At 38.5% G+C, this 12,608-nt stretch overlaps 1 protein-coding gene across 1 annotated transcript in view; it reads left to right on the top strand.

The window, feature by feature from the left end:
* suclg2 (succinate-CoA ligase GDP-forming subunit beta) overlaps nt 1-12,608 on the top strand; it is a 186,672-nt gene that overhangs the window by 81,627 nt on the left and 92,437 nt on the right. The window contains exons 2-3 of the mRNA XM_048606735.1: nt 6,763-6,924; nt 9,373-9,515. Of these exons, the coding sequence (XP_048462692.1) occupies nt 6,763-6,924; nt 9,373-9,515 (305 nt within the window). The remainder of the gene's footprint in view (nt 1-6,762; nt 6,925-9,372; nt 9,516-12,608) is intronic.

Below are 12,608 nucleotides of genomic sequence, written 5' to 3'. Positions count from 1 at the left end.
TTGCTCCTTTATCAACCATTCTTAATTGTTTCCAAAGTTTTTTTTTCCCCTCTGGAAAGATTTAGTAGCTCGTGGTTTCTGCCATAAAAATTGTAGTTTTTCAACTTGGTGAAAAGGTACTTTGATCTATGCCAGTTTACACTTGTTCCTCAGGATCTTGCTCTGCCTGTTTTTACTTCTCTTATTTTACTCTCTTTTTCATTTCCCCTCTGAACCTTCTGTATTCAGCTTAATTCTCAGTGTGCTTCAAACTGTCATTTTTCATGTTGATCTGCATTTGATCTTCTGATCTTCTCCTTTGACATTATTTCATTTGTCATCCAGGAAGTTCTACATTTACTTGGCCTCCTTTTTCCCCTGAGGCAATATGTTTTGACCATATGAAGTCTAACTTCTCTTTAGAGGGAGCACATTGTTCACTTACAGTTTTACAGTGCAGTCTTTGTTTCCAGTTTACTGTTTCTCAAGCCATTGAAGCTGGCCCATTCAAAATTATGTTTGGGTCGGGTGTGGTGTAGTGTGGAGTTGCTTACCTCAGACTGGATTTGCAGTGCAGAATGATGCCAACAACGCAGGTTCAATTCCCACACTGGCTAAACTTCCCATGAAGGACTCACCTTGTCAACCTCTCCCCTTGCCTAAGACATGGTGACCCTCTAGTTAAACCATCATCAGTTCATTCTATCACTACTGAGATAGCCACCGTATGGTTTGGTGCAACTACAGTGGTGTTATCATTTAATTATGTTTACTCTGAATTGCTCTGCAACCTATTCCTAAACCTCATAATGCTATAATCTGTTCTAATCTCCCTTGACATTCAGAGCTGAGGAGTCCAACAAGGTAACTCACTTTCTCTTTCCCCAATAGCAGTCAACCACATACAAGTCAGTATTGCGATGAAACGCTCTCCACTTGCTTGGATGCAATACCCCCAAGAATCTCAACACCATCCAAATCAAAGTAGCTTGCTTCATCAGCAACCTATCCACCTCATTCAACATTCACTTCGTTCATCAATGATGTACATTGTCAACAGTGTACACTATCTCCAAAATGCATTGCAGAGCTCAGCCAACTAAACAATGTGCTCCCTGTAAAGAGAATTTAGACTTTATATGGTCAAAATACATTGCCTGAGGGGAAAGAAAGAGGCCAAATAAATGTAGAACTTCTTGAATGACAAAGGAAATAACATCAAAGGAGAAGACAGCACCATCCAAACCACTGACTTCTACCACTTCTAAGATCAAAGCAAATGGGCAGGAACACCAGCATCTGCACGTTCTTCTCTCAGATGCATAGCATCCTGATTTGGATCTATATCTCCAGTCCTCCATTGCTGCTTTGACAAGGTGTAGACAGTAAATACTATCCTCGCCAATGATGCCAACAACACGTGAGTGAATGAAAAGAAGTCACTGGCCCTTAAATGTTTCCAGATTGGAATATGAAATAGGCAACTTTTAATGCAGCAACACTTTTAATAACTTTAAGCTCCGGCAAAGCTGCTGCACCTGAAACTTGAACTGCATTGGGATCACTGTCTCTTCTGTTTGCAACTTATTTCCTTTTGAGCATGATTCTTGTGAAGTCAGTCTGTGTAGAAGACCATAGGTTTTTTGAAAAAAATGGCTTCTGGGCAAAGAGAGTTCTTTGCTGAGAGTACTGATTTTTCATTGAGTGAGGAACTTGGGTTGAAAACAACTATGCTAAACTTGTAGGTAACTACAAAGGATTGAGGGCAGAGTTGGTTGGATGGACTTTGAAAGGAGTTTAGTAAAAAAAAAAATGATTGATAAACAATGGCAGACATTCAAGAAGATTGTTCATGATTCAGATATATAAAGATATATCCAGTAAGGAAGAAGGATTCTAGGAAGGGGATAAACCATGGTTAATCAAGGATGTTAAAGATAGTATTTATTTTTTCCAATCTATTGACAAAAAGATTTGGTAAGTTTAAAAGCTAATGAAAAAAAAGAAGCTAAACTGAGGGTTAACTAACATGTAACATAGGAATGACAGGAAGAGCTTTTTAAATTTATGAGAATGAAGAGAGAGGCCAAAGGTAATATAGGCCCCATAGATAATAAGGCTGGCAAAATAATAATAGGGAACCAGAAACGGCAGTGGCACTGAACATATGCTTTTCATCAATCTTCACTGTAGTTGATACTAATACCATTCCAAAAATACTAAATAATCAAGGGACAAGTGGGGAGAGGGGAGGAAGTAAATACAATAACTATCAACAGAGAAATAAATAGGAAATCTAATGGCGATGTAACACCCTTATTCAGAATGGAAGGAGGCATGAGCAGGTAACTATAGGCTAATTTGCTCAAAAGGGAATCCAGTGGTTGTAATATATTTGGGTTTCCAAAAATATTTGATAAAATATTGCACATGGTAATAGGGTAGTGTATTTATATGCACAAAGGATTGGCTAATTAATAGAATACAGAGTTAGAATAAAGGAGATATGTTTGGGATTGCAACCTGTAACTACTGGATTGCCACAGTTATTTACAACATGTATTGATCACTTGAATGAGGCAAGTGGGCGTATTGTCCAGTTTGCGGATGACACAAAAATAGGTGGGAAGGCAAGTCATCAAGATGCCACAAGGAGTCTACAAATGGATGTAGTCATAATCATAATCCCAGAGGATCTTAGGGCTGCCCTCTCATTAGAGAGAGGCGACTGGTAGGAGTTTAACCTGAAGTTCACCACACTTCCGGCAAGGATGAGAAGGCAGGGACTTCTTGGTAAACTCAGCCTGTGAAAGAATTGAACCTACACTTGGTGTCATTCTGTGTTACAAATCAGCTGTCTAGCCAACTGAGCTAACTGATTCACAAGACGGATGTGTACAAGTTAAGCAAGTCGGCAAAAATTTGGCATGTGGAATATATTGTGGAAAGATGTGAGGTTATGAACTTTGGCAGGAAGAGTAGAAGAGCTGAATATTATTTAAATAGAGAAAGGTTATAGCGCAGAGGGATTTGAGAGTCCTTATACATAAATGAGAAAACAAAACTAGTCTACAAATTGAGTAAGTAATTAGGAAGGCAGATAGATTGTTTGCCTTTACTTCTATATATTTTCTTTATTGTTTTATTTATACAAAAATAAAGAATTCTTATTAAACTGTACAAGGCATTAATTAGACCACACCTAAAATACTGTGAATACTTTTGATCCCTTTCTCTAAGGAAAGATGTGCTGACATTGGAAGTAATCCAGAGAAGGTTCACTAATCCCAGGAATGGAGAGGCTCCTGTTATTAGGAGAGTTTGAGTAGGTTGGGACTGTATTCACTGGAGTTTAGCAGAATTAGGAGCAACCCTTTAGGGAAGGTTATCTAGTAGGATCTAAAAGTGACTGCTGACACAGAAATGTGGTTGACTTTTAAGTGCCCTCTTGCAATACTGTTTCAGTGACTAACCACCACAGTAACTAACTAAACAAGATTAAACTCTCAATCCAGGCCTCATTCTGAATTCTGACTTGTTGAGTAGTTGCAACAGCTGAGATCAAAAGAGGCTCTTGACCAGGCCTTGAATTCATTGTTTAAGAGGAATGTGGGGTCCATATTGAAGAAATGGGTGAGTAGAGGTTTTGGACATCAACAAGAGTGTTGTGGCGAAGTTTATTCCACAGATTGGATAGTCAAAAAAGTATTGAATGTTGATGACACTTTGTTTGGGACCAGAAGATACAATATGGATTATTTGAAATCTTTGGCTAAGGCTAGGCTGAGCGAGCACATGAATTGAAACTAGAAATAAACAGGGTCTTATGCACATAAGATAGAATTGCTTAGAATTAGAAGCAGATCAAACCTGAAATTAAAATTCATTGCTGGAATTAGTTGATATTCAGATGGATTTTTTTTAAAAAACTTAAATTGGAGGGAAAAGAGAGAAATAAAATGAAAAGATTTGAGTTGGAAGTAAAAAGAGAAGGGAAGATGAAGAAAAACAAAGAACAGTGGAAAGAGAAGAGAATGAAAAGGTATCAGCACTGGAAAAGTGGACAAAGCAAAAAGGCAAGGAAGTAGAAATTTAAAAAGCTTGAACTCCAAAGAGATGGATTATCAGACAACATGACATGGCCAGAGAAAAGCTAGAATAAAGAAGGAAAGAAGAGTCAGTATTCAGAGGACGTTTCTGATTCCAATGAAAGGTTTGATTCAGTTAGAAATACATGCAAGGTCCCTAAATTTACTGAGGATGGAGTTGAAAATCTGAAAATCTCATTTTGAAAAAGTAGCTGGGCAGATAAAGTGGCCAAAAGATTTTGGACCTTAACTTTACAGTGTGTTTTGACAGGTAGACCTATGAAGGTGTAATCCAGTTAATCAGAAGAACAATCTGTGACTATGAAATAATTAAAAAAACAATACTTAATGTTTATCAGCTTGTCCTTGAAGAATATCAACTAAAATTTATGGTTACAAAAAAGAAACCTAGCAGACATCTGTAGAACCCACAAGTGAAAAGTAAGTACTGCGGGATCAGTGGCTTTGATCACTGTAGTTAGAGAAAGGTTTTAAGAAGGTAAGAGACCATCACTGTTATGGAATATTTCAGAAATGGAAGAGGTACTGGTTTTAGGGAGCAGGCAGAAGGATACCAAAGTAGACATGCTAGAACCCGAGGTGATAAGAAAATAATCTACTTCCATTGTTAAAAAAACCCACATACCAAAGCTAGTTGTTGGAAGTTAAATTGGAGACTGATTGGACTAGTAGGAATGCCCAAGAAATCCACAGAAATGGTGATATTAGAAAATAATTGCTGTATTGAAATGGTAGCTAAAATACACAGAGAACATGTTTCTGTGAGAATTTACTAAGAGGAGAGAGATGACTTGGTCAAGAAAATTATTTTTTAATTATTGTTGAACAGAATTGATCCACTGGAGGGGGAGGTTCTGAATATCTTATTTCAAAACGAGAGCTATTTCCTGTATTTCAAACCAAAAAGCTAAAGAATAAAAACATTGAGAGACACTGGAGCAGGTCAGTCTGGTTGATAATATCATTTGTCTTCCAGAAGGGTTAACAATGTATTAATTGGAGGTATACATTGAGGTTACAAACTGATTCAATTATACAGAGCTGGATTAAAGAGTGACTGAGTAAATGGAGAAGTTGTAGTTGGAGTAGTGCAACAAATCCTAGAAGGAAATTGAATCAGAGATAGTAGGAACTGCAGATGCTGGAGAATCCGAGACAACAAGGTGCAGGGCTGGATGAACACAGCAGGCCAAGCAGCATCATAGGAGCAGAGAGGCTGACGTTTCGGGCCTAGACCCTTCATCAGAAAAGCTCTTACAGGAGGAACATCCCAAATCGTTTCCTGACTCTGTTGTGATACAATCTCGGGCCTGTTGAATTTGTCAAGAAGAAGAATCATCTGCGCAAAAAGGAGTTAACTTGGAACTTAGGTTATTGGTTGCAATTTTTGAAAAATGATGAAAGTAAAGAGAATGGGGCTCACATGTTTAGGCCATCTGTTTTTAATAGAGATATAGCAAGCAGATTTTAAATTGAGAGAGTTGTATCACATAGCCAACCTAGAAATTGAATTAGAACTAATACCTGAGTGTTATTATTTGAAAGGCAAAGTACAGCTAAGGAAATTGAGATCAGACCAAAGTGAGCTGATGAGGACTGGGCAGCAGTCCATCAGGCAGAGCCCCATCTGAGTATCAAAATAAATTTTTACGAGTGGCTCACAGAATTCCAATGGCAGGTCACTCAGGTATTAGGAAAACCCAGGCTGAAGTAATAAAACATCGTTATTGGTCAGCATTACATGAAGATGTGGTCAAATTTTGCCACAGGTGCCATACATGTCAGGAGGTGGGGAAACCCCAAGCATCAATAAAACCTACACTTTTAATCCCAATGCCACCTTTCAAAGAATTATGCAACAAGGTCTTGATATGTTGCTTAGGAGTTCTACCTAAAACCAGGAATGGGAATCAGCATCTGTTAACAATTATGAATATTTTTATTTACATACCAATAACCATATGTTGAATTAAGCAGTAAAATTCTTTGAGATTTACAGAAGTTTTGTTATAATTCTATACATCATCACAAGCAGGAGTTTCCACCTTTTTCTGTCCAGAAGCCAATGCTGCCACTGATGAAGAACTTAATTCTAAATCCAAAATCTAATTAATATCACTTACTCTTAATTACTCTTAATCAACTTTGGAGCAGTTCTGGTTTGCCCTTAAAGGGGTCTGTATTTCTACTAGTGATAGTTTCAACTAGATTCCTTGAAGTAGCACCTTTGGAAATATACACAGCAAAATAATAATGAAAATGTTCATGTCATTTTTTTTGTAAGATATTAATGACACAATGAATCAAGCCAAGTTTTATATTACAAATATTCAAATAAATCATTCACGGTTTGTGACTAAAACAATTTACAACTTAGCTTTATCATCTACAACGCTCAGGAAGCTTGGAAAGATTGGATCAAGTGTAAAGACTGTGATTAGAACTTAGACTGGAATATACAAATTGGTTTGTTACTGTTTTCTATTAGGGATCCTCCTAATAGATCCACAGCATTCAGCTCTTTTAAACTGATATAGACGTGAGGTGAGAAGTCTATCTAAATTGTTTAAAGAACTTTAGTTTAAGTACCATTCATGCAGATATTTGAATGGAGGAACTTTATGAAACAATTTATAAATGTTATTTTCAAAACTCATTCCTCTCGTACTTTTAGTTGTGTGCTTCGATGCCAAAATCAACTTTGATGACAATGCAGAATTCAGACAGAAGGAAATCTTTTCTCAGAATGATACATCAGAAAGTGATCCCCTGGAATGTGAAGCAGCAAAGTATGACCTCAAGTACATCGGTATGGACGGAAATATTGCTTGCTTTGGTAAGTGGAGCAAGTGAGTTAAGCTATTGGAAAGAATTTTTAATTGAATGAAAAATCTAATATTTCTTTGCCATATTAAAAAGAGAGATTCTTTGTTGATACACCCAGAAGCAATTGTAAAATGTTTTGATTGAAAGGAGCTGTCTGAGTAATTTTCTTCGACAATACAATGTCATGTTTGTCAGTTGAATTTTGTTTTTAGTCAGTTTGAATTTGAAATTGTTGAGTTATTGTCATTGCATTCTCCAGTTAAACACTGGAAAGACCATAGGCATCTTATTTGGTCATTATGAAAAAATACATAATCTTCCTCGCAATCTCTATACTCTGTTTCACAGTGAACTAAGGTTTAAACTGCCAAATCCTGTTCGTTATTAAAATGTAAGCTTAGTCTGATCATTGACTAAACCCCAGTACCTTCTTTAGCTACTTCATTTCTGAATGAACCTGCAGAGACACCTTCCAAATTCCTCATATATTCTCTAATTCATCCACAATTTTAGTACAAAGGACTGAATTTTCTAAAATTTTGGAGAATTTCATGAAGGGCTTTTCTCTGTCTGAGCTGTAGCGTGTTATCTTGAGCAATTCTGCGCCACTCACCTCATTAAATTTTATCACATCTCTACAGCACCATGCATGCACTATCTTGCTTGAGGCATTCACCACTGCTGGGATCTTCCAGGATTTCTGCCGCCAGGGTCATATTTAAAGCCCAGATTTGCATCAGGTTAATTGCTGCCAGCTACAAATAATCCTTTTCAGTTCCTGTAGTGGGAGGGAAATGAAAAGGAAAACCTTTCGGGAGCACATAGGTTGTATTAGATTGGAAGTAGAAGCTCGCGTTTGTAAATGTTTTGCTATTTTACATCATCACCTGTCTGACTGTCACAGTAACTGCAGCTACAGGAATCAAGCTACACAGGCTATTGTGTTAGAAACTCTCTAAGTGAATGCTACTGTTTCCCTACCACCCAGTGTACCATAACATCTTTTCATGGTTCGACATGGGAACGTCACATGTTGGAAATATGCAAGAAACCCTATGTCATTGGTACCAACATGTACAATGACCTCCTGCCGGTCACTCTCCCTTTTGAGAATATTCTGCACCCTCTCTGAGACATCCTTGATCCTGGCACCAGAGAGGCAACACACCATTCTGATGTCTCGCTGCGTCCCTGACTAGAAAGTCCCCTATCACAATCGATCACTTGGAATTTGATGTGCCCCTCATTACGGTATAGCCAGTTTCAATACTAGAAACCTGATACATTTTCCAAAATACTCTAGTTGTTTGAGAAGGGGACCCACTCTACCTACCTACCTCTCCTAGCTTTCCTGGAGATAACCCATCTACCTGACTGTGGAGAGAAGGTAGAGTTAACGTTTCTGGTCCAGTGACCCTTCTTCAAAACTCAGACTTGTGGCATGTAAGCTTTGGAAAGGCTTTGTGGAGGCTGATGGCAATTCTCATCGCAGATTACTAACCAACTAACCTTGTTGGAACTGCGTTTCTGCTAATTAAGAGCCCAACTCTCACTGATCCTCAGAATAGTGATGATCAGATATTCAATGGTGTGAATTCTATTAAATATTAATGAGAGATGTTTAGAATTTCTCATGTTAGAGATGGCCATTGCAGAGCTGTTGTATGGCCCAAATGTTATTTTGCTTTATCAGATCAAGCCTGGGTATTGTTCAGGTCTTACTTTATGTTGATACAGACTTCATGATCATGTAACATTTCTGAAAGGTCTTTTCTATTCTATACTACCACATGCTGCTGGGTGAATTTAGCATGTGGCACTAGGGCTTACCAAAATGACAAACAGATCCTGCTAGAGCTTCAGGAAACTAAGTAAGATGTTTAGTTGTTAATGCGATTCCAATGTACACTCCTGATACCACCACAGTACTTGTAGGACCATATGCTTCCTTTCTGTTATGTTGAAAGTTCAGGATTTCTTAGAATGGGTGCTAATTATATTTCTAGCCCATTTGTTGTAATAGTTTTGTATTATCCCTCTTTATGTTGTCTAATTATTGTTTACAAGCGACTGTATTTATTTACACCTGGTTTATTATCTCAAATTTTCACCTTTTCAGTGAAGATGCACTTCTGTGTTTTTCATTAATCAAGGAGTAAGAAAAGAAACGGTCTTTAAATTTACATCTCTAGTCGAAAAAGTACTACTGAATTGCTGATAGGACTAAAAAGGGTTGCCTTCTATTTTGGGTGTCACAACGGTATAAGCCTGTTCAGCCTTGTTGGGCCATCTTCCATGCAAATCTCCTTCTTTTGTCAGTATTGTTAAAACTTGAAATTTTCAGATGAAACTGTTCATAATGTCCTAATCTTTTATGCCTTTCTGTATTGTAACAACTGGTGTGCTAGAAGATGATGCCTTGCAAAATTGTATAAGATGATATTTCAATTATAAACAGTTAATGGAGCTGGCCTTGCAATGGCTACCTGTGATATCATTGAACTTCATGGAGGAAAACCAGCAAACTTCCTTGATCTGGGTGGTGGTGTACAAGAGAATCAGGTGTACCAAGCCTTTAAACTACTAACTGCAGATCCCAAGGTAAGGCAATGTATTTGTAAACATTTTTTTGTTAGGAGAAAGGAATATATAATAACAAGTGTTTTTGCACTGGCAGTTATTTAACGGGTTTGTAAATAATTTAAATTTTAATGAAATTATTTTAATTAAACACTGAATGCACAAACACTAAATTGTTCGATGATTAATGCATGTGCATTTTCATGAGCACCAGTGATCTGTAATTATCTATGTAATATTGTACTGTAGCCACAAAACTATTTGTCTATAAATTTATGCATTCGCATCTGGCTTATTTACAAATTAGGAAAGTGCTAACCATCGACTGTGACTTAGCTTAATACTAACAGGGGAAATAAAATCTAAATGTGAATCCACATAGCCTACCTGTGATGTTCACCAAAATTTACTGTTCCATTACGGATGCTACTCTTTCCCAGAAATCTAGGTAAGCTGAAGCCTTCTGTGAAGGAGGAATTGAAGGAAATTAGCATTAGATAAAAGAAAGTAATGCTCAAGAAATTAATGGGACTAAAAGCAGATAAGACCCAGGACCAGATTAATCTACTTTACAGGGCGCTAAAGGAGGTGGGCATGTAAGTAGTGCATGCATTGGTTGTCACTTTTCAAAATGCTGCAGGTCCTGGAATAGCCTCCGCAGACTGGACAGTGACAAATGTACCACCATAGTCGCAGATCCATACAGCATGGAAACAGACCCTTCGGCCGACCAATTTTACCAAACTAAACTAGTCCCACTTGCCTGCATTTGGCCCATATTCCCCTATGCCTTTCTTATTCATGTACCTGTCCAAATGTCTGTTAAATGTTATAATTATACCTGCATTTACCGCTTCCTTTGGCAGCTCATTCCACAAGTGAATCACCCTCTGCGTGAAAAAAATACCTTTCAAGTCCATTTTAAGTCTTTCTCCTCTCACCTTAAAAATGTGCCCACCAGTTTGAATTCCTCAACCCTAGGGAAAAAACCTTTGCTGTTCACTTTACCTGTGCCCCTCATAATTTTATAAACTTCAATTAAGTCACACCTCAACCTTCTATGCTCCAGTGAATGAAGTCCCAGTCTAACCATCCTATCCTAATAACTCAAACCCTTGCGTCCTGGCAACATCCTGGTAAATCTTTTCTGAAGCCTGTCCAATTTAATAATATCCTTCCTATAATTGGGTGACCAGAACTGGACACGATATTTCAGAAGGGGTCTCACCAAAGTCCTGTACAAGCTGAACATGGTGTCCCAACTTCTATACTCAGTAGTCTGAGCAAAGAAGGCAAGCATGCTAAATGTCTTCTTAACAACCCTGTCTATCTGTGATGCAACTTTCAAAGAACTAGGTACTTGAACCCCTAGGTCTCTCTGTTTGACAACATTACCCAGGGCCCTAGCATTAATTAATAAGTCCTGCCCTCAACCCCTCCAACAACTCACTACTGATGTCAAAGGAATTACAGGGGGAAGTTAAGGTGGAGTTCTGGAGACTCTGTTTAGCCTAACAACAGTAGTAGGAAAAATGCTGCAGTCTATTAAAAGAATGTGATAAAGTGGACACTCCAGTCCACTCTATGAGTAGGGTGTAGCTGACTGAAGATTAAAAGTTACCACCCATATCTGAACAGTCGAGTACCAATCCTGCGGACACGCTGCTCAGATATTGATCATTTCGATGATGACATTGAGATAATATCATCATCTGGTCACATAGGACAGCATTACTTGTTTCTGAACTGGACAGGGGCTGAGAAAAGATGGCCTAAATAATGCTTGTCAACCCACCACCCAATTAGCTGACTATGATCAACGGGCATCTCTGTGATCGATACAAAGACATAAACTTCCAACCTTAGCTCAAATGTGAAAAAAATAGAAAAATTATGAAATTCACCCACTGGAACACGAGAACAATGAATGCTCAACTTTCGTGACACCCTCAATGATGTTCAGCATAGGTGGCCCATGAGGTAGCCAGATTAGACCTTGAGAAAGTAGCCCTGAGTGAGGCCTGTTTCTCAGAGCAAGGCAGCCTGACAGAACTCAAACTCTGGATATACCCGCGACTGGCCAGATCAACCTCAAGGTGAACAGGCCTGTTTGGTGATGGTTTTAATGTGAAGAAAACTGTTAATCATTAAACTTTCAAGCCTGCCAGTCAACCATTCTGAACACGTCGTGTCCCTGCACCTTCCCATCCAAAAACAGCAGCAGGCAACTCTCATCAGCGAATGCTGTCCAATCTTGAAGACTAACCTACCTGACAGGTTAAGTTCTACACAGATCTCCATGAACTAATCCAGTTAGTCACTCCCAAGGACAACATTGTCATCTTTGACAATTTCACATCAGTGTTGGCTGCGAAGGCGAATGCTCAAAACTGATGAAGTGGAGACTGCAGTATAAACGGACATCTACTCCTGGAAACCTGTGCCGAGCAGCAGTTTTCCACATGCGAAACCTTCTTTCAACATAAAGATCATTTTGAGACCCCATCCATGCAGCCCCACTCTAAACACCGGTGTCTAATAGACTGCATCTTGGTGTAGCAGTGTGACCTACATGGCATTCTGTATGCTGGAGTTGTGTCCACTGCTGATTGGCGTACAGACCACTGGCTCATTTGCTTAAATTTGACCTTCCATTTCTAGCCTTAGCCCAAGAAGAGTCCTAGAGAGAAGCTAGGCAAGATATTTTGAGTCAGCAACCTGTAAACCTCATCCTGCAGAGATAGATATCAAACAGTCTTAGAGATCAGATTGTAACAACCTGATTTCACTGCTGATTCTATTCCAGCAAAACTCTGGGAACACAAAACTACTTGCAACAAGATCTTTGGACCCAGCACAAGAAAACCAGGGACTAGTTTGATAAAGATAGTGAGAAAATCCAAAATCTGCGAGTCCGAAGTCCTATGGCTTATATTCTTATTAAAGACATCAGATCACAAAGCTCAGTTGGCTAGCCAAGAGAAAAATACAATCGACCATTAAACGTGCAGCACATTTCAGTGAAAACTGCAGAGCTTCCATAATGACTGATGGATCACCTTTACAGAAGAAAGACTCATTTGTATGTTGATACTTCGACATAAGAAGTTTCTA

Source organism: Rhincodon typus, chromosome 16 (assembly GCF_021869965.1).
Source record: "Rhincodon typus isolate 14 chromosome 16, sRhiTyp1.1, whole genome shotgun sequence".
Lineage (NCBI taxonomy): Eukaryota > Metazoa > Chordata > Chondrichthyes > Orectolobiformes > Rhincodontidae > Rhincodon > Rhincodon typus.
This window is presented reverse-complemented; position numbering and strand designations above follow the sequence as displayed.